The following is a 22,864-nucleotide window of genomic DNA, read 5'->3' as shown; positions in this document are numbered from 1 at the left end:
AGCAGGCTGAGTAAGCATCTCCACTGAGGAAGAAGACCCCCTTCCCCTTGAGTATTTAGGTGAAACATGAATTAGATGTCAAAATAATTGTTTGGAGATCTTTGAAAACCTGCCCATGTTGTTTTTTTCTTCTTTCCCTCTTGTTTGTTCCTCTTCCTCATTACACTGCTGTTTCCCTAGAGGAAGAGGTCTGAGACACTCATAGCATGATCAACGTTTTCATGTAACACAGAAGTTTCAGCAAGTCTTGAAGACAAAAAAGTACTATTCAAACTGAATAGTTGAAGGGGATCTTCCTTTTTTTCCAGCCTGCTTTCAACATTTTAGGCTTGCAGAGGTTGTAGAGCTCTTGCACCAATAAGTTTATTATGACCCAGTCCCCTTGAAAGGGTACCATTGCATTTGCAGGGACTGTACTGTTCACACCTGCAGGGAAATTGCCATCTACAAGCAGAGGGGAGAGCAGACTTTCCCAGGAGGCACTGGCAACTAGCCTGAAGGAGTTGGAAGAAGATTTCTGGGTAAGCAGTTGCTGTAGGTAGTAGTGGAAAAGAGTCTATAGGGAACCCTATGGCAAATCCTGTTCCACCCACAGGTGCAATGAAGAAAAGATCAAGTTGTTGTGAGAACTTCAGTGGGAAATGTAAGCTTCTTCTAGTTCCTGCAAATTGAAGGTTCTTTGCTTCATTTCCATACCTATCTCCCTGTAAAAGCCTAGCACAGACAAGGCAAAAATGCAAATACTTTCTTTGTGTAACCAGTCTAGATACTGTTTCCATGTCTTCTTTTCCCATTGCTCCTGCCTTTAAGGATTTACCTTGACCAGCAACATTAAAATAAAAACCAGTGCCATGAAACCTAGACAAGAACATCCCAAAAGAAACAATATACTCTCATTGTAACTCCTTTCCCCAAAGCTACCTCGATGAAATGGGAATGGCTCTCAGAAGGACTCAGCAGGCTGTCATCCTTTCTCCTGCTTTGTTCCACAGGACCAGTGGTTAGTCATAGCCTGCTGAGATCCCTTCCTGTCTCCTTCCTTTGCCACATCTTTGTGCCATCCCTTGCATCCGGGTCTCACCCCTAAACCACACCAGGAGGTTTAACCTGAGGCAAATACAACAAAACAAGCAAGCAAACCTGTCTCCCAAGTGTTAATTACACATGGAGCGGTTCCCAGGTAAAACACAGCAGAATGGATTCATCTGCAGCAGCCGGTGGGACAAGCTGCTGTGAGGAAGTCATTGCAGATGATGATGCCGTGGAGCTGGGCTGCACAGCGGGGCAAAGGGGAACCTGAATCAAGCCTTCCTTATTTTTCTGCCTCTTGGAGTCACTTCCTCCTGGAAGGTGAGCATCCAGCTGCCAAAGGTGCTGTGGTCTCAAGAACAATCACACAGAATCCTGCACTGCATTTGTTACAAGGCATGCATGTCTAAGACCTCTTTTAATCTTAGTCAAATATTAAACTATATGTGATTTACCCCCCTGAGTCATCGTCGGAATAGCTCTTTCCAGACTGAGCAGACACTTCAGAGACAGACAAAAGTTAACAATGACTCACTGCATCAGGACCCCTTAAAAACACTCCCAAGTTATAAAATCCCACACCCTACTTTCCCTTCACACTAACATGAATAATACGTGTCTCAGCTGAAGCTGTGGGAATTTATTAATTTTGCAGAAGATGAGGTCTGTAATGGGATTTTGAGGTTAGGACAGCAAAATTTGAGTTACTGAGTTGGAAGAAGAGCTGCTGCTGCAGAGAGGGGCTCCTAGTAGAAGTCCTTGATCTTGGGCCCCATCTCAATTAAAATTTTAATTACTGATTTCCTCCAGAATAAACTGGGCATATTTAGAAACTGTGCTACTGTTACTGAATATACTGAATAAAGCTAACTATGAAGTGACTATAAAGACAGGGTGAACAGCAGAAAACCTTGCAGCAGAACTTAGCACAGCCCTCTGCTAAGAGTAAAAGCCAATAAAAACCCCTATTCTAAAGACTAAGCTTCACCCTCTTATGAAGGGGCTCATCCTTTCATAAATATTTTTTAAAAGTGGGGGGAGACACTAAAGATGCTAATCAATGAATCCTCACAGTTCTGTGTTTGTAGGAATTACATTACTCCTATATTGTTTGGCACAAGCAGAAGAGACATCATGTCCTTCTAACACGTAACACAACACTACTGCTGAGGAAGATTAAATTACTGCCAGTGAGACAAAAATACCAAACTGCAGTGTTTAGGCACTATTCTACCAGTGGGGATATCCAAACACAGTCATTGGTTTGCCATGGGGCCAACTGCTGCCTGCTCCTGTGTCAGAGAACTGCACTGAGCCTTACCTGGTTGCACTCTGAAGGCTTTGAATATTTATCCAGGAAAAATCTATTCCAGGTTAAACACAAGAGAGAGTTCCCAATAGAGCATCTCAGGCAGTGCAGAACAGAAGAAGGGGACAACCTTGTTGCCATTTTTATTTTTCCTGCATATATTTAGATGTCCAAATACAACAAAACAAGCAAGGTCAGCTCCCCCTTTACTGCTTGCATGGTCTGCGGGCAAGTCCAAAAGATCTGGTTTCTAAATGGGGTGTGAGACACCCATGCTTCTTCTGACAAAGACTCAAAGCCAATGAGGAAAGCAAACATCTCTTTGCTCTGCAGATATTCATGTTTTCTCCAACAATTTTCAAAGCTTATTCTATACTATACCACTGCTAGATTGAAGCAATTCCTTTTTCCTAACAGATGTCAGTACTATAGAAATGTCAACATCAGGCCATAGAAAGTCATTAGAGGTAAGGAAAAATTATATTCCCACAATACTATTCTCCTGTCATGGTTGTTACAGCCAGAAGCAGAAAACATGTCTCTAAGGACTCTCAAGAAACCCTGTGAGGATTCCTGAAATCCTGGATCAGTGTTACAGAAAGAAACAGCAAGAATTGAAATCCTGGACCCCAGAGTGGTCTCCCAAACCACACAACCAACTGCTGTTTGATACATAGCTGCTGCTCACCACCTCTTTCCAAAGACATACCATGGAATGCCATCTCAGATTTGCTGTTGTTATTTTAACTGATGAAATATTTCATTATAAATAATGTCCAAGCAAATTACCAACCCTCCCAACCTTCCTAAGGACAATGACAGAGGGATAAGAGCAGTTTGCCCAGGGGTTTTAGGACTGTTTACAGACAGAGGGAGTGGATGACACAGGTGTATGTGTTGAACAGAGGAATTTGATCATGGATCTGCAAGTAAAAGCACAAAGGGGGAAAATATATGGACAGGCAGCCTTTGCATTCCCATGGCCCCAAACAGCACTGTCCTCCAAGGCAAGGGCACTACAGATGGACCACAGCTAACCTATGAGAGACTGGGGAGAACAGTGAAGTACTGCTCATGAGCTGGGGGTGATTACTTCAAATTATCACTGCTGGGGTAGCAGGGGTCTGGCCACTCAGGCACCCTCCAGGTATGATCACAAGGGCTTTAGCTGTTAAAAAAAACCAAAACCAAAACCAAACAAAAACAAAAACAAACAAGCAAACAAACAAAAAAACTGTGTCCCAAGAGCAGTGAATTCATGATTTCGGGATGCCTGCACTGAGCACAAAACCTCTTGCAGCAGCAACGGCGGTGAGCGCTGCAGATGGGGCTGCAAGGCTGACTCATTTGGGTTAGCGAGACACAGGCTAATGGTGCCAGTGACCACACCGGAGCACAAGGGCGACTGCCACAGGACACAGATCGCCTGCTTCTCGGCTTTCGGTTCCTCTGGAGCATCCTTAGCACGGGGATGCAGCTAGCACCCAGCAGGTGGGATGCTCCTCTGGAGTGCCTGCCCTCGCACCTGCGGGAGCGAGAGAATCCGTCTCGGCTCTGCTCCAAGGGGAGTAGAAGATCGTATCAGCTTGCCTCTCCTCCCCTTCCTCTTACGCAATTCAGCATGCAAGGGAGTGACTGGATTTTTTTTTTCCACTCTCTCAGGGAGTTGGTTTTCACTTCCTGTGCTCGCCGAGCCTTTGTCTCCGCTGGACGCAGCTGAAGGCGCACCTGAGGGGTGAAGGCACAACGGGGCGGCGGGGACACCCCGCTCCCACAGCAGCTTCAGCGGAGAGCGCCCAGGTGGGGGCTGAGAGCGCCCAGGTGGGGGCTGAGAGCGCCCAGGTGGGGGCTGAGAGCGCCCAGGTGGGGGCTGAGAGCACATGCCTGGGGCTGAGGTGCAGGGTTAGGGGACACGCCGGCTACCTCGGGGCGAGCCGGAATCCAGAGCGCAGCCTCGGCCATGCTCCGGCTCCCTCTGGCCCCGGGTTGTCATGCACCTCAACACTGTCCCTCTTAGCTTCATATGTCTTCTCCCTTCCTTTAGGAAAGGACTGAAGTGTTAAGACAGTGAGAATCGGGGCGCCAAGATGGCCAGAAGGAGTCCGGGTCCGTGGTTTGTACCCTGGGTCTGCTTGGTGCTGGTGCTGGACTTGGGCGAAGGGCAGAAGGAAAAACCCTTCGGTGAAATGTGCCTGGAGGACTTTACGGCAGGGCTGCCGGATTGGGTGCTGGACACAGACGCCTCCGTCCAGAATGGAGCCACCTTCTTGTCGTCCCCAATGGTGCATCGGAGCAGGGACTGCATGAGAGCCTGCTGTAAGGACCCCGCTTGTAACCTGGCTCTCGTGGAGCAGGGCCCGCACTCGGAGGACGACCGCATCCAGGGCTGCTTTCTCCTCAATTGCCTCTATGAGAAGGCTTTCGTTTGCAGGTTTGCCAGGAAGATCGGCTTTCTCAACTTCTTGAAGAAGGACGTGTACGATTCCTACCTGGCAATGCAGAATCACAGACCTAGTGGTAAGGTGCCCCTAATGGATCCCTGCAAGCAGGCTCTGGAAGAGCATTAATGGTTACTTGGTGCCAGCTCCTCCGGCCATCCTATGAGCAGCAGTGCTGCCAAACACTCGGGGTAGGGTGATGCTAGGAAACACAGAGGCTCTGTGTTTTCTTCTGCCACAAAGGTTTTTCCCAAACCCCAGTGCTCATTTTTAAGATCTGTGCCTCAGTTTACTTGTTAGTGAATGAATAGGGAATCTCTCTTTAACCTGTTTGAAGCAGGTGGAGTGTGTGATTAACCAAAGTCGGAGCTTTTGCTACTTGACAATGTAGAGAAAAAGGTGTTATTTTTCTTCTCCCTTTCCCTGGGCCTTTGAGGTTGGAAAGTGAAATCCTCTAAAAATCTATACATCACCATGTTTTAAAGGGCTGCATTAATCTCTTAATTGCTCAGGGGCTGGAGGCAGGATGCAATCCACTTACCTTTATTTAACAGCAGCCTTGATGGTGAGGTGTGTCTGTACTTCTCTGCTTGTTGGGGCTGTTTCTGCTTGTTGCTGCTGGGAGAGGAGCAGCTGGGGGAGGCTGGTCATAAAACTTCCCCTTTGGAGGTGGGTTTCTCTTCCGCAATCCCTGTTTCCCTGCTCTGAAAGATTGCACGTGGACACAGAGAGCCAGGTGAACTAATGAACTAATCTGAAGCTGGCCACCTGCCATCTCCAAAGAATTGCAGTGTGCTCAGAAACACTAAAAACACAGCAGCTTCTCCTTTTGCCCCCTCCTTCTGTGTTTTGATTGAAGCCTAAGAAGGCTGGCATGTTTCTAGCCTGACTGGGTCTTTGGCAACCATAACCAGTTTATCATTTGTTGGTCCCTGGGCAGGGCTGTCAGGGATATCTCAATGGGTAATCCTCCTCACACCCCCTCCCAGCCCACCTGTGGAAAGGAAAGGATCTGTGAGGATGGCAAGGGGAGCATCCAGGTGGGTGCATGGGCTTGATGATGTGAGCTGAATAGATCTTTGATCTTCTGCTGGGATGTGCCAGTCTGAGGCCTTGTGGGTGCTGGGGGTGGGAAATGGCCCCAAATTCCACAATGACCACTTCTCCATCCTGAGCAGCAGTGTGACAGATTTGGATCAGGGCACGACTTCTCTGAAGCGGCCCTTGGGTGTTGCTGGTTTGAACAGCAGTGTGGCAGAAGTGGTCCTCCTGGTCCTCTGTCCCTACTTGTGGCTTCCTACTAGATTTTAGGGCCTTTTGGTAAAGATGTCTAACTGTTTCAGCAGTTCTCCCGCATCTCCATTCCAGGCTCAAAATCCTTTTCACAGGAGCTGCAGTTAGGGAGGAGCTGAAAGCACATCACCAAGACTGGAGGTGGCATGCTGGCAGCTGTCTAAACTCTTATATGCTTTGCTGTAGGAGGAAAAGGGAATGCATCATCTCTAGTACATCCGATTTCACAAGATTAGATTAAAATACAATGTACTGTTGAGCAATTCAGCCTCTTTGCCTCTGTGGAGCAGTACCTCATACAAGAAGATTGCAAGCCCCTTGTCCCTTGGCTGGTCCCAGGATCTGGCATGCCATGTGTGCAGATCTTTAGAAAGTGTCCCAGGGTCACTGGCCTCTCTGTGTAGCCAGCAGTGACATGTTTGCTAAAATATGGCACCGAGCTGCAGCACCCCAGACACCCATACAAAGTTGCTGTCTTCAATCCACCCCTAGGGCTCCTTACCCCGACCCTGGCATGGCTGCGGTGGAGCAGGAAGACCCAGGAGGGCTTATCAGTGAGAGGTGAAAAGCACTCCAGAAATGCAGTTTGGGTGCCTCTCCTTACTCACATGGGCCTTGTGCCTCGGGCTGCTGTGGGTGTAGGAAGGGCTTGGTCACTTCTACAGCTCTCTTTGGCTTTGAGGGTGTTGGGTGCCAGGCAGGTCTCCAGCTGTAGTGACAGACACTGGGCAGCTCACTGCTGTTATTTGGGTCAGACTGCGATGTTCGTGCTGTGCTCTTATTGGAAATGTGTTTCCCTCCTCTCTGAATTTTTTGGGCATTGTCTTTGATACCAAAAGCTTTCTGAATAACCTTGAATGACACTGAAGGGCTAGCAGGGGAAAGAGATGAAGGGAGTTATCCTACTGGAGAAATAACTGAGTCCTCCTCCCTACAGCAGAGACGCTTAAAAATGTGGATGTCTATTTTGATTCAGATATAAACCAAAAAAATCCAGACCAAAACCCCAAGCCCTTCCAGCCATGATGCTGGAATTAGGTCCACACAGGACCTGTCTGGACAGGAAGGTGGATGCCTGGCTGCCAGTGAGGGGGAAAAGGGGAAGGGCACAATGGGGCAGGTGCAGGAGGCCAGGTGAAGGAGCCTCTGGGCACTGAGCCTGTCCGCCTGGCAGCATAAGGAAGCTCTACAGCATTTTTGCTTCTGGACCTTTTAGGGATGCCTGAAGAGGCTGGGTGAAACAAGTGTTAAAGGAAGCTGGTTTTGGCATGTCAGGTGTTCCTCCCAAAATCTTGGCCCAGGTTTTGGACTGGAGACAAAACTGTGTAGTTTTCCTGCCGTTGTGCTGTATCACTGCTATACCTGAAGTTTTGTGACTACTCTGGATCCCAGATTACTGTCAGCCTCCTGATTCTGGCCCTAGGGGTCTGCAGGAAGCTTATCTGCTGCTTTATCATGCATTCCTTTCTTGTATTCACTGCTGTCAGGTGTCCTATGAGCCTTTACCTGTATCACTCTTCTAACACTTTCTGCAATGATAAGAATTAAATGCATGTTTTTTCTAGTGAATAATGAAATACCCAGTTAGTGATTCCAGTGGGTGACATTAAACAAAAAAGTCACAGGTTATAAGACCTACACTACTACTACTACTACAGGGAGCAGACCTGTTGAATTAAGAAGTGTATATATGTTTAGGAGGAGACTAGGTAATACTTGAAAGAGAGCACACAGCTGGGGGCTGCTGAATTGACAAATTTAATCTTGGAGTGTTTCTGGAGCCTGATGGAAGTAGCGGAAAGCTGGAAAAGCATATCCTTGCAGTGCTCCTGCCCTTGTTCAAGCATCCACAGTGATAGATGGCAAGTGAACACAGGGACAGGGGTACCTGCTCTAACCCACTGTGGCCACTCCTACATTGTTATGACTTCAGAAAAACCTGTGGGTACAGTCAACAACGAATACAGCTGAAATCTGGGTTCTGCACATTTTCTGAATATATTTTCAGTGTTCTGCAGAACAAGAGCTTCTGAGTTCTTTGTAAACTGGTGACGACAGCTTGGCACTGTCTCTTGCCTGCTTCAGCTAACGTACAGCCTGAAGTCTCTAATGTTATTGTTAAAAGGCACAATCTTCTTAAATGATTCCTGAGCCTGAACTTTGGTGCGAGTTTTCTGCCTGGCTCATCCGGGAGGGGCAGGCTCACCATGCACTTTATTGGTTATAATGGAGCCCAGTGTTTAAGTAACTAGCCCAGCTTATTCTGGTCTAGGCAAACCAGTTTTGGGTGTGAAACTGGAAAATAACCTTCCTGAACCTTTGTCCATTTCTTGAACTGAACCTTTTGTGGTTGTTTTGAAATTCTCAGTGACACTCTCCTACTCCTGTTGATTCCAGAGCTCTTGAGTGGGATACAGGAAGTGCTTGGGAACCACAGGGTTCTGGTCAGATCTGTCTGCTCCTGCCTCATCATGGAGGGAGATTTGCAGCCTAAAACTTTGGTAATGCTTTCCAAAAGAAGAGCTCCCCAAGAATAAAGCTCATCCCTCCTCAAATGTTTGGTCCAGTGCTGGTTTCCATTCTGTAGACATGAGCAGCAGTGGTATTACAGCTGGGGCTGGGACAGGTCCCCTTTGGGTGATGCTGTTGAGCCCTGAAACAGCTGCTCATCCTTAAGCTCAGGCCAGGAGATGGGAAGTTGCACAGTCAGTACCCACAGCACAGATTCAGAAGCGAATGTGTACTGGAAGGGTCCTGGAAGACCAGCTGGAAGGTCCAGCTCCCTTCTCGAAGTGGGTGATGAGGGCCTTCCACTCTGCTTGTTGTGAAGTGAGTATTTGTTGTGCAGCATCATGTCCATTTGTGGCTCCATCATGTCCTGTCTCCAGAGCTCCAGTCTCCTTAAAGAGTCTTCACTAAAATAGCATAAATACCTGTGGGAGAGTCTTTCCCTCTGCCTGCCAAAGCAAATAGAACTGGTTTCCCACACTCTGAGGAAGGATGAAGGGAACCTAGGGACAGTAGCATCTTATGTTATTCAGAAAATATAATTCATTCAGTCATACTGTATTGTTTTAGAGAGGTTAAGTTGACCTGCTGTGTGCACCACTTACAAACCACTACAAAAACCTCTAGAAACTAATGCTGAGAGCTGCTTGGCTGTGCATGGATAGTTAGAAAACCTTATGGCTTTATCATGACTGTATTTGCTGCCCAGCCAGGATGAAGCCCTAAAGAAAGAGCCCCTATTTCTCTTTCTCCAGGCACTGCATTGCATTGCCCTGTTCCCTTTTCTCTCTTTCCACCTCAGGCAAATTAATACTGTGGCAGCAGTGTCATTACCTCTGCCCATGGAAATGGAGAGTTTTCTAGTGTGGATGGGTGAGGAAGCTGTTCACTTTTGAATGACTTCCCTGGAAGCAATGCAGGAGCATAAGTTAAGCATTTGTGGGAAGAGCCACACTGCTGCCCACATGCTTTTGCAGCAGACAGGTTCTCCTGGCTTCTGACGCTTGAAATCTCCAAGGTCCTTTGTCTCGTGGATGCTGGAATTTGGGTGGCCTCATTTTTGCTCCAGTCTCTGTTCCTGGCCTGGTCAGTGGCTTTTGTCCCCTCTGAGGTCTTTCCCTTGCCTGGTCCCCAGTGCAAACCACACTTGTCTCATTTGCAAGTTGCTCCTGCAAAGGCAGTCAGCAGAGGGCTGTAAGGGCCCCTCAGTCACCATGAGAAAGCTTTCCAGCTCTTTCCAGTGACAACCTCAAATCATTCTGAGTATTTTTAAGCATTGCTTTGTAGTCTCAGCTACTCAGGGTGTATCTGCATGAGCTCTGGAATGGAGGAAATCTGGTTTTCTATAGATCTCAATGGAAAAAGCTAATATCTGAATTCCAGAAGAGAAATACCTCCAAACTGGGAGCTTTGCAACTACATTCTGCCATGGGATTTCAATGGTGCCAGAATAGCAAGGTCCCTAGTGGGGTCTCTCCCCCACTTAGATGCTTATATTTTAAGCCCTTGTAGAAATGAATATCTTTTAAATTCCAGTTCCCCCATCAGTTTTGGTTAAAGTTAACTCATTAGAGGTGAAGCCAGACAAGCCACTGACTGCATGAGCTTTTAAACAAGAAGAAATTTTTTAAAAAGCAAAAATCAGTGTCTCAGGCGTGAATACAGCATGAGTAATAAAACTTTTTTAAGCAATTTGGATTCCCTCTATCATCCTTTCCTCTGGAATCAAAAAGAAAAGCTACGTCCCCTACTGATGTGTTATGTAAGTGGGAGAGGAAATCGTTGCTTATGATGTGACTCCAGGAGTATGTTTCACAGTAAAAAGCATGCCACAGACAGCATCATAAAGCTTTAACCTCCCTGTTAATTACAGAGTTTTACAGCAGAAACTTTCCATGGTCGAAAGAGCATTATAGCAAAGGTTACTTTCATTTTTCCTACAGACTTTCAGAGCAAAACAGAGTGGAGTTTCCATTGTATGAGCAGTTTGCTGATACTCACTGGGTCAGTCAGCACTTGGTTCTGAAGCTCAGGTGGAAAACAGCCACGTTGCCAGGGAAGGCTTCCTACAGTCAGTGTGGCAGAAATACTCCAAAGTCACTGAACTTTCAGGCATCCTAAGGAGAAAAGGGATAGACTTGAAAAACAGGTCCTTAAATTCTACTGAGCATTACTCCTTGGCACTCACCACAAATAAAGAAATACACTTGACTCTTCTTCTGGATGTGAAAAGAGTCAGTAAATTTGGCTAATCAGTGATGGGAACTGGAGAAGTTGCTGACCCATTGAATAGAACTGAACTTTTACTTGATCATTCAACCCACAACCCAAAGTAGCTGGATGTTTGGCCTGCAATTTTTTGTTTAAAGTGTACATACTTATGTATATCAAGGAAAAACATGATTTGGAGTCACAAGTTAAGGATCAGCCTCAGTGTTGTTGAAAAACTGGTCTTTTCCTTGTGCAATTGCACCCACCTACTGGGCTCACCCTGGCAGGACGGGTGGCAGGGAGTAGGCTGCCTTCCTCCCTGCTGGGCTCCTGGTGTTTGCCTAGCAGGAATGGCAGGAATGTGTCCCCTTTCCAGAGCTTGCAGTGGTGTGTACAAGGTGACAAAAGAACTAAGTGGCCTGTTTAAATGTCAGGTCTGTTTGTACATGTGCCTTGTATTAAATGTCCCTTCAGTAGACTGCAGCAAGAGTCAGCAGCTGGGATCTGAATCCAGATACACAGGATTCGTACAGGAAATTAGGAGCAAGTCTGCAACAGTGAAAATAATCAGCTAATGGAGTAATTTTCTAAGGGGTTTGGACACTAATCCTCTCCTTCAGTCACAGGTGATAGAGCAGTGTAATGGCAGAGTGATTTCTATCTAGCTTATAAATGATGGTTGGTGTCTTTACAAACGACTCAGGCTGAGCTGGAACACTGAGTCTTGGACTTGGTACAGGTGCTACCAGGTGGAGTTTTATGGGCTGAGCTATGCACAAAGCCTGCAATCAGAGACGTTCAGGCCAGAAGGAATTATGAGTCAGGCTCAGTGGTGTCATTGTATAGGCTGTTCGCTGGCATGGGCAGGGATCAGTTTGCACCTCTTGTACTTACAGTCTGGAAAAACATTTAATAGATTGTGGAAGTTGCTGGTAAGCTAATGCAAGGAACAGTACAAAAATAACAATCTCATGAATGGTTCTTGGTGCTGTTTTAAAGGCATATATGTCAGAGAGTGGTGTGGAAGATGAGCTGGAAGAGAAACATTTCCCATCCAAGTCCCACATTGTGTAGCTCTGGCTAAATACACTAATGTAGTGCTTAGAGACTGTGGAACTGGCTCTCATCATTCCTCCCACTTTCTTCAACACCCACATCAGGCCATCTCACCAAGTGAAGGGCAGACATTGCTCTGTGCTCTTCTACAAGGATGTGGCCCCACTCAGAGGCAATGGCTGTAGCCACAGGACCACCCTCTCTTGGTGGTTCCTGTGGACAGAAGTGCCCAGGGAGCCAGCTGGCTCAAAGAGACTGCCATAGTGGGCTGTGGACTTATTAAATTAGTGAGGGTGGTAATAACAGTACTGAACGCCTGTTGCTTGCTCAGGCTGCAAGGAGCACAGCTGTATAAAAGTGTTTTCCTTTCAGCAGTTGAAGTCTGGATTGATTTAGCCTGGAAGAATCCCTTTTCCTTGTCTTCCTACAGTGGAGACAAGAACTGGACCCTTCAGCCTTTTACCCAAGCCTTGTTCTACATTTCTTCTGCAGATGACCACCCTCCAATAGCCCGTGCTGTCAAGGACATGAGGGTACAGCCAGGGGAGCCAGTGATGCTGAGAGGCACAGAGAGCACGGATGACCATGGGATAGTCAGCTATGACTGGAAGCAGATCCTTGGCGACCCCTCTGCAGAGATGAAGGTAGGGAGCTGCAGGGAATAAGCAGCTTGCTCAGTGGCACCTGTGTTCTGCACTAGGTTGGTCAGTCAGAGCCCTGATCCTGTCCTTCCCTCTTCAAGCCAGTCTGCGCAGGAGCCTATTCCCAAAAACTATGCAGCGGTCCTTGCGGATGCCCTCCCTGTCTCACACACTATTTAGAAGTGTCATTTTTGGCCTCATTAGGTCTCAGTCTCCCTGCACAGGATATTGTCACAAACCTTCCTGAGCAACACCTGACCTGCCTGGGTGGGAGCAGCTGAGAGGGCAGAGCTTCCATGCAAGAGCTGCCTCTGGTCCCAAGATCCTATAGTTCAGTGAAGGGCCTTCTCTGAGTTTTACTCTGTCCACTTCAGTGCATTTCCTCTTCTGTCTCTGAACAATCCAGTGTCAGGTTCTGCTTCTGTTCTCCTGGGGCTTTTCCTGGACTTTGTCTCTTTTAAAGCATTTCTTCCTCTTGTTTTATCTGAGCTGGAGCAGAGATCCAAGATCTCTGGGGTGTGAACACTGCCTATTTGCTAGATATTAGAAGTGAATTGCGGCTTTAGAAGGGCAAATTATTTCTTTTAAACTTCTGCAAAATGCTTTGGAAAGCCATGGAGTTGATATGCAGTTCTTGAGGCACCTTTTGGAAGAATTAGCAAATGAGTACATCAGGCCCACAACTGATTTTGAACATCAGCAGTGACAAACTCTAAAATGCCAAGGGGTCTGTGTAATTCAGCAAGTGCTCCTTTCCTTTTCCCTTTACACTAGCCCAACCAAAGCAACTTCTGTGGAGGGGGGGAAGATCTGCTAATATTACGCTGTATTAACTACATAAAAATGATATATGGCAAGGCTGTGTTCTTTCGAAACCTAATCAAAACCAGAGATAGCATGGAAATGAATGTCCAATTCTATTGTAAATATGGAAGAAAAATTTGTGTCAATACTATTGTAGCTTTCTCTTCTGACAGAATAATTAAGTACAGCTACCTTATTCCCTATGTACTAAGTAAATGATTCATAATAGGTTTCAAGTTTTAAAAAGGTAAATAAAAATTACAGGTATTTCTGTTCTCTCCAAAGAATTTTATTTTTCCTTGTGCTTTCACAATACTCCAAACCATGAAATATCTAATTATGCTTGTGGTACTTGTTCTCTATCTATTCCAGTTTAAGTACCAGTCTATAGGTTTGGGGGGATTGTCTAGTACTGAGACATTTTTCATGCCAGACATCTGCTTGACGGTTTCCATCCAAGTTCCCTTCTCCCTAATACAGGAACACAGACCTTGCATAGCTTCAGTGACTTCTTCCTTAGAAGTACTTTTCTCCTACATAAGCCTTTCTTTTGCATTCTCAGAAGCACGAAGAAGATCAGGTAGAAATCTCCAACCTCCAGGTGGGGACTTACGTCTTCCAGCTCACTGTCACAGACACTGCACAGCAGCAAGACTTCACCAACATCACCATCGTGGTGTTGAGCTCTGAGCAGACAGAAGGTGAGCCTGAGCCCACGCCTATCTACCTGCAGTCCTCCAGCCTGGGTGCTGCTCTGGCATTATTGGTGCTCTTCTCAGAGGGGTGGATAGGAGAAGAGCACAGCCAAGAGCCTGGACTTGCATGTCATCTTTTCCCAGTAATAGTCTGCACCAGTAGTGCAAGGTCTCTGGATTCTTAGTGATCTATTTTGGAGTTTTCATGGACCCTTGCAGGAGATGGGCCTGCAATAACCCCATCTGCTCTGCATGTCATTGCTCTCTGCTGGGTGACACCAGAGTGGATGAAGCTTGGAGTGCAACTGAGGTTGCCAAACAGGAGAATGTGAAAGGTCTTGTTGACTCTGTGGTTTTGCTATGAAGGCCCTTAGCTTGCAGGGTAGGTGGAGTCATCTGCAGGAAATTCAATGTATCCTTGGATTTATTTTTTTTTTAATAGCTTTATTTAATGATGAAAATGTTTACATTACAAGTGTATTAGGAGTAAGGAGCTCTTGGACAAATGGTTGACTAGTAGTGAAGCAGGGGATGTCTCCTACCTCAGGTACCGTAAAAATATAAGTGCAGCCATGTCAACTGACGCTAAAGTCCAATACAACAATGTGCAGAGGTTGGTACTTTGGAAAAAGTGCAATAACATGACATGCTATCAGTAAATCTCTACTGGGCTTGAAAAACCCCCAAGGATTTTGCAGCTGGGAGATGATTTTAAGCAGAAGATGGTGTCTTTGTGTTTAATAACCATGTACGAATCCATTTTTTGCCTCACGTAATCTTTGAAAAGCAGCAGCTTCCTGAAGCAAGGAGTTTCACAGCTTAACTATGAGCTGTGTGGAGATGCAGTTCCTTTTGTTTTAAGCATGTGGCACCTTCTAATTCAGTTTTGTGACCCTCCCTTTCATATAAAAAAATTAATTCCATGATTCCCTACTCTCCTTCTCCATGTTGGTCAAGATTTTATAAACCTTTCAGACATGTCCTTTGGAAGATTTTGTTTGCCTTGACATATACAAAACAAAAAGTCTTCCAAAGGACTTATCTAACCCAGACCCTTTTGTGTTAACTTTCTTGATAGAGCATTGTTTGACTCCAAAGAAGGTGGGTTGGTGTCGGGGATCTTTTCCACGCTGGTTTTACAACCCAAGCCTTCAGCAGTGTGAGGAGTTCATTTTTGGTGGCTGCAAGCCCAACAAGAATAACTACTTACGGGAAGAGGAGTGTGAACTCGCCTGCAAGAATGTCAGAGGTGAGTCCTTCAAAAATCCAGCCCCCTCTTTCTCATAGGATTGGGACTACCCTATGGACAAACACTGCAGCCTCTAGGCTGACACCTAGTTTTAGAGCCCCGTAAGCTGAGGAGACTGGGCTAATTATGGATGGGCAGTCATTGTCTTAAGCTACCAACGTATCTGACCCAGCTCCTAAAGCACTGGACAGTGTTCCTGGTATTCCTCTGGCTGCAGAAGCCCTCATCAAATCTTTGTGTTGCATCTGAAGCCTAAATTCAGAGAGCAGCATCATGCAGTTGGGGGCCACAAGTGCTTCACTCCCAAAATGAAATTAATCTCCCTCATTGCCACCCTCAAGCTACTGAGAACAATTTAGTGCTGCTCAGATAAATGGGTTGAGCCTCTGCCAGGCCCATTGCAGTGCACAGATTAAGAAGGAGGTTAAAGCCTTGGAAAAGAAAGGCAATTTGGAAATTATCTACCTTGTGGTAGGAAGTTCCCCTGTACTCCTCCAGGCGTGCTTCACGTAGGTACAGCTCATGTGGATCTCTGAGAGCTGGGCATCCATATTTCACCTCTGTAATCCAGGGCCTCCTTACAGAAAATATGCTCTTCTCTTGTGATACATGAAGGCAATATAAAGCTGATCTTAAGCTAACAAAATGCTGTGGTGGTAAAATTATTTTATTTTATTTCTCCCCTTGTCTCTTCAGGTTCTATTGGTGGGCGACAACAGCCAGGTGAGTCTCCCATAGGACAGTGTAATCCTACTGCAAGCTTGGGCTGAGTGTCTCATGTCCATTCCTGTGGCTTTTGATTTGGACTCAATGTGGAAAGTGAGGCACTGGAGAGTAATTTCTTTAGTAAGCCTTTCACTTTCATGTCATAGGATAATTTAGGTTGGGGATTACCTCTAGAGGTCATCTGATCCAACCCACTATTGAAAGCAGGCCCAGCTTTGAGTCACACTAGGTTGCTCAGTTCTTTATCCAGTTCAGTTCTGGGTATCTCTGAAAAAGGAGATTGTACACTTTGTCAGGTCAAACCATGCCAGTGTTTGATAACCCTCATCATAATGTTTTCCCCTAATATTGAATTGCTTTCCCTTGTTGCAGCTCCTGTCTGCTGCTGCGCATCCTACTACTGTGCTCCAAAATGAATGTCTTTTCTATAATTTGTCTTCTCCTTATGCAAGGTCTTGTGCTCCAGGCTCTTGCTGAGACTTACTCTAGTATGCCAATGTTTTTTGTTACTGGGGAGCTGAGAACTGGGCACAGTACTCAGCACTTGGGACCACCTCTAGAGCAAAGAGCCTTGAAGCTTTTGAAGCCCAGAGTGCAGGTCTCAGTTTGGCTTTCCTAATTTAATCCCCCATCATTAGGCAAGGTCTCTGTATTCTTCCTGAGTAGCTCATTTTTGCTTCCACCTGCTATGTACTTCTTTCTGAGAGGAAACATGGCTGTTTCCAGAGTAATGTTTCCTTTATAAACAGGATTTTTTTTTTTTTATTTTATTTTTGGGTTTAGGATGTCATTGAGGAGAGACCTTTAGCAGTCTGCCAGTCCTATCATAGCAGCTTTTAAGTCCTTTGTAAAGCATCTGGCAGGGAGAAACAATGAATTTTAATGAGCTATCTGAACTGTTTCTGATGCAGTATGCAATGGGAACTGTCAGGCCCCCTTCTTCAGATGCAAGGATGGTTGCTGTATTGATGCCTATCTGGAGTGTGATGAAACTCCCGACTGTGCTGATGAATCGGATGAGATGTACTGTGAACAATGTAAGTACTTTAAATTCTGGCTCAGACAACTTTAGTCTGCCCAGGAATGGGTCCAATGTAAGTTACAGGTGCTGAGTCAGTACTGTTTGGTGTCTTCTGTTCTTGACTCCTGACCCTGCACTATCTCTTTCCAGAGTATTACTGCTTGCAGGTTCTGCCATGTCCTGTATTTCTGCTGACTGCAAGAGATGACTTTCCTTGTGTGACGTTTCCTGCCTCTTAAACGGGCTTTGACTTTCTTCTCTGCACCTATCTGTAAGACTTCAGGCCTGTCTTTCTGTTCCCTTTCAATATTTTTCTCACTGAATGACCTTACCTGCTCTCTTAGAGTGGGAAAATGGGGAAGGAAACCACTATTTCTCCAAGTCTGTCCAGTGGCACAGTCCCCTTAATATGCTAATGTAAATGCACAGTGGTGAGATGCCCAAATCCACCCTATCGCCTCTCTTCTTCCATCCCTCCTTACCTCTTCTGAATTCCCATAATCTCTTTCCTCTGTGTGGGTGTTTTGTTGCCTTTTTAGATTTGCTAGCCGATGATTCATCTCTCTTGCCCTCTCATATATTCTGCACTAGTGCTCTTTTATATTTTTTTAAAACCTGGACTGACTTTTCCCATGCTTCTTGATGGAAAACAAAAATACGAAAGCAGCCTTTATTTTTCTTAGTTTTGTCTCTGTGTCTGTGGATTGGAAACTGGGTAGAGTTTGTGTTACTACATTTTATTTTTCCCATGTGCCTCTCATAGCTTTGAGATATGTAAGAACATCAAAGGATATCTCCCTTCCCCTGGCTCGTGATAGCAAAGAAAGGTGCAGGAAAGCCCTATCTGCCCATGTTTGCATGGACAGAGGCATTTCTTTTCAACTAGTGAGAGAAGTAACATGAAATGTTTCCCTTGCAGATGCTCGTGAGTTCAATAGACTGCAGAAAATCAATGTCACACATAAGCAAGGTACGTACCATCCAGAGCACCTACGCTGACCTCTGCCAGCTTTTGGTTTTTTCTTCATTTTGTTGTTCCATGGTAAAACTGCTTCCCTCTATAAATCCAAAACCAGGTGTAGCATCTGGATAGTCCCTGTACTGAAAGTGAGCAAGGGCCTGTTCTCTCACCTTGAGGGCAGCTGTTGACAGCAGGCATTCACTCTCCTGCCTAAACTTTTTACATCCAGGTAGGTCTCATGCATGTTGCTTGCTGGGCACAGTACCTGGCCTGTACACAACCCTGCAGCACGTTTTTTTTTTTTTTTTAAATAGTGCAAACCCAAGCAATGTAGGGGACACAGCAATGTCTGTGTTCAATCCCGTATCTTTGCCTTGTTTGTTAAACTGTAGACAGTAGACCTATCACAGGGCTAAAAGAATATATTCCAAGTCACTTAAATGCAACTTGGTTGTAGAGGAGACCTGAGCTGATCTGTGGTTTCTGTGTGTCCAGGCTCTTCATGTTCCCTTCTGCCTCCCAGGGAGGACAGGTCATTTCCACAGGGGACTGAATCCAGGGTTTACCATGATTCCACACTCTGAAGTTCCTTTTTCTGCTTGCTGGTTGGATTTATGGCAGGTGCCAGCTCAGCTGGGCACTGCCAATTTGACCAGCTGGCAACTGAGCAGTGGGGACCTGAGAGCCACTGCTCTGGCTATGGATTTCCTCTGCCATGGTGCTTGTGCTCTTTTGTAGTGAGCAGAAAATTTTGCTGCTCAGGGAAGACACTGCTTGGACTAAAGCACCTCTGCCTTGCTTTGCCAGGCCACTGTGTGGACTTGCCTGATACTGGACACTGCACCGAGAGCATCTCCCGCTGGTACTACAACCCGTTCCTGGAGAAATGTGACCCCTTCACCTACGGGGGCTGTGGTGGCAACAGCAACAACTTTGAACAAGAGGAAGAGTGCATGAAATCATGTTCAGGCATCACAAGTAAGCATACATAGTGAGGGCTGGAGTTTTACTGATCAAACTGGGAAACCCACTTCAGATTAAGTTCTGTGGTCCCAAAGAGGCAGTGTCTTGGGAGCTTTCAGTCAAAGCTGTTCTGCTGTCAGACCCTGGCCATGACCCACAGCATGGGGGATCTACAGCATCTTTCTGCAATGCAGCCTGTCATTTCACAGAGCTGGAAAGCATTTTGGGTGCTGATGTTGAAGAGGAGACAAAAGAGGATAACAAAACTAACCAGAGATATATCTGCTTTGAAGAGAATCTAGCCTCCTATCTTGGCTCCAGGTTTCCCCAAGTGAGAGGGGAGAAATTGAGAAAATCCTCAATGATGCATACTAGTCTGAAGCTTTAAACAAAATAGGGAAAGGGTTACACTGTACACTTGGTACATATTGCTTTGGAGGCCAAGGGAGGAATAGTGCCAAACTGTATCTGTTAAGGGGCAAACTACCTCCCTCAGCTACACAGGGCCTCACAGCCTACCCTGAGAGCTCAGTACCATGGCTGTCGAGGAGAGATGCTGTGTGCCTCCAGTCACTTCAGAGCACTGGAAATATGCTCCTCAGAAACCCGTCTAATCCCTTGTTCCCAACCTTTGTAAAACTTTTTTTCTCCCCTCTGTGTTCCCCATTCAGAAGCAGATGTCATTGGCCGAAGATGGGAATCATTTGAGTCCCAAACTGCTATGTTAAGTGAGTAAAAATTTTCCCAACCAATCTTTCTTACTGCTTTTCCTTGTCCTGAAAAATACTTAGTCTTTCCTTGCAAAGAGTAGCCTTCTCTCCCCCACCCCTTTTGAAGCTGGGGGAGCAGTGTGGGATTCGTGGGATGCTGGCAGTGGCAAGAGTAGCTTCTGTGCACTGTGGTCCATTTTTTCCTGTGTCTGTGACTCAGTAGCTCTTACAGAGACTCCTGTTTTTCTTTCCATCAACTTGCATGAATGTTCCACAGTTCAACATCAAAAGATGGGAAGTAAAACTTCCTAAGGATCAGTTTCACATAAGGACCTACTAACTTCTACAAGAAAAAAGCTCAAGTGGATATGTGACTATCAAGTGCTAGACTGTGGGGAAATGTGATGACCCTATACAACCTCTCTACAGCACTAAAAAAGGCCAATCCTACTGAAATACAAATTCTTTTAAAAATGTCACATGAAGGTTATTGTTCTTAAATCCTAGAGATTGATTTAATCTTTAAATTCACACTGTCCCTCAAAAGCATTATGTATGACTGTCTCCACTGATGAGACAGTGGTTTGCTTGGTTGGAGAAGAAGTGCTCACACCACTGCCAAGCATACTTTCCCACAAACTCAGCCTATCCTCCATAGCTCACTCCCTCAGTGTTGTCCCAGCCAGGAGGTGCCTTCTGTGACCACCCTTTGATGGCCTCCCTGTTGAGGTATGACACAAGGCTGCTGTTGCAGAACGGTTTGATATTCCTAGGGTTGTTAAATGGCCAACCCTGCCAAAGTCACAGAACAGCCTTTAGAGGGCGTGGTGCATCTGGGAAACGATGGGAAACATCATTAGGGAGCGGCAGGCTGGCTGTGCCATGCAGTTGCCATCTTTCTTCTTTGCCGGTTGTGCAGTGACCACCGTGCTGCCATGTCAGCTGTTGCCTCTTTGCCAGCACAATTTCTGCAGTGGCTTTTGTGCTTGCTTCATCCTGGCCATTCCTGCTGCATCAGAGTTTGTGGAGCATCCCTTCTAACATGTTCATGTATTCCTGCAGGTGCCTTTGAGGTAGTGATTGCTGTGCTCCTCGGAATCTGCATCATGGTGGTCCTGGTGTTCATTGGCTACTTCTTCCTGAAGAAAAGGAAGAAGAGCAGCCACCGCCGTCAGCCTCCCACTGCTACCAACTCAACCCTCTCCACCACAGAGGACACTGAGCATCTGTTCTACAGCAGTGGCATCAAACCAGTCTGACCTACAGCCTCTCCAGCTCAGCACTGGGGCACTTCCCAAAACTTTTGGAGTTCTGTTTTTAGACACAGGTCTGTGCCTGAAGGACTCGTTCTCTGTGAAGACATTTGGAGCATCAGGCCAAGATCTAACTGTGATTTGGCAGTACTAGTATTTGTGATTGTCTAGGCTAAATGGCTGCTCTGGAAAGTGAGGAACTGGGAGCATTCTGTTGCTCTCTGACATCCATCAGTTCCTGACCTCAAACAATCCAGTGAAACTCTGAATTACATCTTTCTTCCTGCTCAAACCTGGGGCACAACTTTGCTCAACTTCCTGAAGGAGTCTGGAACTGGATCTATGTAGCATTCATGTTGGTGAATGGTGCAAGCTCACCAGAGCCAGCAATTTGTTTTCAGTGTCACTTTCTGCCACTCAGCCTTGTATTTTCCTCCCCTTCTGCAAGGTGCCCTGCCTTTCAGCAGTGTACCTGGTCGTGGTGCATCCCTTGAGGTCTATGGGATTCACATAATCATTCAGACCTGAACCAAGAGCCCTCTGACACTCTCTGGCGGTTCCTGTTTTCAACATGGACAGAAACAGAAATACCTGCTTAAGTCACTAGGCTTTCTTTTTTAACAGAAAAGCATACCTAGTCTTTTTGCTGGCTGGCTGTGTTTCAGTCTCCTGTGTACAGTATGTGTTCACCATTTTTCTCCCTGTGAGTTGCCCTGGTTGCTTTCCCGGTGTTCAGTCTGAACCCAAACACATTGAGAAAATATCTATTTATTCTCACATGAAGTAAACATCCATACTTTTCCCGCTGATTGTGCAGGAAAGCTGCAGCTCTGATTTTACTGCATGTTCCTCTGAGCACAGTGCCTGACCTGAGTCCCTGGCATCTCTCAGAGCACAGGAGTGGGCTGGATACCACCAGCTAATATCTACAGGCTTCCTTGCTCCTGCTGGCTTGTCCCTTCTGATGCAAGATGAGCCCAGCCCAGCTCTGGGAGGTCCAAATCTCATCTCTTGCCCCAAGGCAGCATGTGAAATCCCCACTTTGCCAATGTCCTGTTCCCAGTCCTGGTCCTACATGTTCCCCTGTAGTGCCTGTGCAATGAGATGCTTCTGAGCTCTGTCCTGCATCTGCTGGTCCAGGCTTGTAGCTCAGTGAGCTGAGGATTTCTGCTGAGGCAGAAGAAGCTATTTGTGAAGGGCCTGATGTGCTGTCAGCTGTGGGGCTGGCATCAATCCCTAAACTTCCAGTGCCTGCTGCTTTTGGAAAACTGCTGTGAAGAGAGAGGAAACCAGTGTGTGTGTGTGTGTGTGTGTAAGAAGCATAAATCTATGTACGGACTTCAGTTTAAATTCTTGAGATGCTTTCAGGGCCAAGGGCAGAATGGTTCTGGAACGCTCTGGTGTAGCCATTCCCAGCTCAGGACATGGCTCATGTCCTGTCCTCTCAAGTGCAGTGACAGGAGAGCTGCCTACTTGGGCTGATGGCTAGGCTGAAAGGAAAGAAACTGCTGCCCAGAGTTTGCTGGCATTCTGACTGCATGCCTCCCCATCATAGGCAACTGCCTCAGTGTTCCTGGGTCAGATTCCTCCTTTTTGAGACCTGTCTCATATAAGTTCTTCCATCTCTTTGTTTTTCCCACAGCCTATCATGGCCTATGCAATAAACCTAATGTCTTGATTTATTTTTTTGTGTGCTTACTCTGATAATAAAGAGATGTTTGTCTTACCTGGCGTGGGAGTGGTGTCTGAGGATCAATGACCCGCAGAGGGTGCAGGTACCGTTCTCATGCCTGCTATCTCACACCCTTTCATCTGCCCCAGCTGTGGTATCTCGGGAGAGCTGCTGCAGCAGCGTCCCATGGCGTGGGGAGGGCTGGAAGCGGGGGTGCACCATATGTGGATACCTGAAGAGGAAACTACTGCATGGGGTGTTCTGGGAGAAAGATTATTACCCACTAAGTCAGCCAGAGAGCAAGGCAGGGTGTAACCTGAAACTG

The 22,864-nt window shown here is 46.3% G+C and overlaps 1 protein-coding gene across 1 annotated transcript; it reads left to right on the top strand.

Moving 5' to 3' along the window:
• Nucleotides 1–4,425: 4,425 nt before the first annotated feature.
• Nucleotides 4,426–22,599, top strand: SPINT1 (serine peptidase inhibitor, Kunitz type 1; the record flags this gene model as incomplete). Its single annotated transcript, XM_084207498.1, has 10 exons — nucleotides 4,426–4,855; nucleotides 12,337–12,488; nucleotides 13,852–13,990; nucleotides 15,063–15,233; nucleotides 15,930–15,956; nucleotides 16,871–16,996; nucleotides 17,900–17,950; nucleotides 18,749–18,919; nucleotides 19,576–19,632; nucleotides 20,677–22,599. The coding sequence occupies 10 exons, from the start codon at nucleotides 4,426–4,428 to the stop codon at nucleotides 20,871–20,873; spliced, it is 1,521 nt and encodes a 506-aa protein (XP_084063624.1). The 3' UTR covers nucleotides 20,874–22,599.
• Nucleotides 22,600–22,864: the final 265 nt, after the last annotated feature.

The sequence above is a fragment of the Fringilla coelebs genome (assembly GCF_963513975.1).
Source record: "Fringilla coelebs genome assembly, chromosome: 6".
Lineage (NCBI taxonomy): Eukaryota > Metazoa > Chordata > Aves > Passeriformes > Fringillidae > Fringilla > Fringilla coelebs.
The sequence above is the reverse complement of the archived record's forward strand: the minus strand, read 5'-3'. Positions and strand labels throughout refer to the sequence as shown.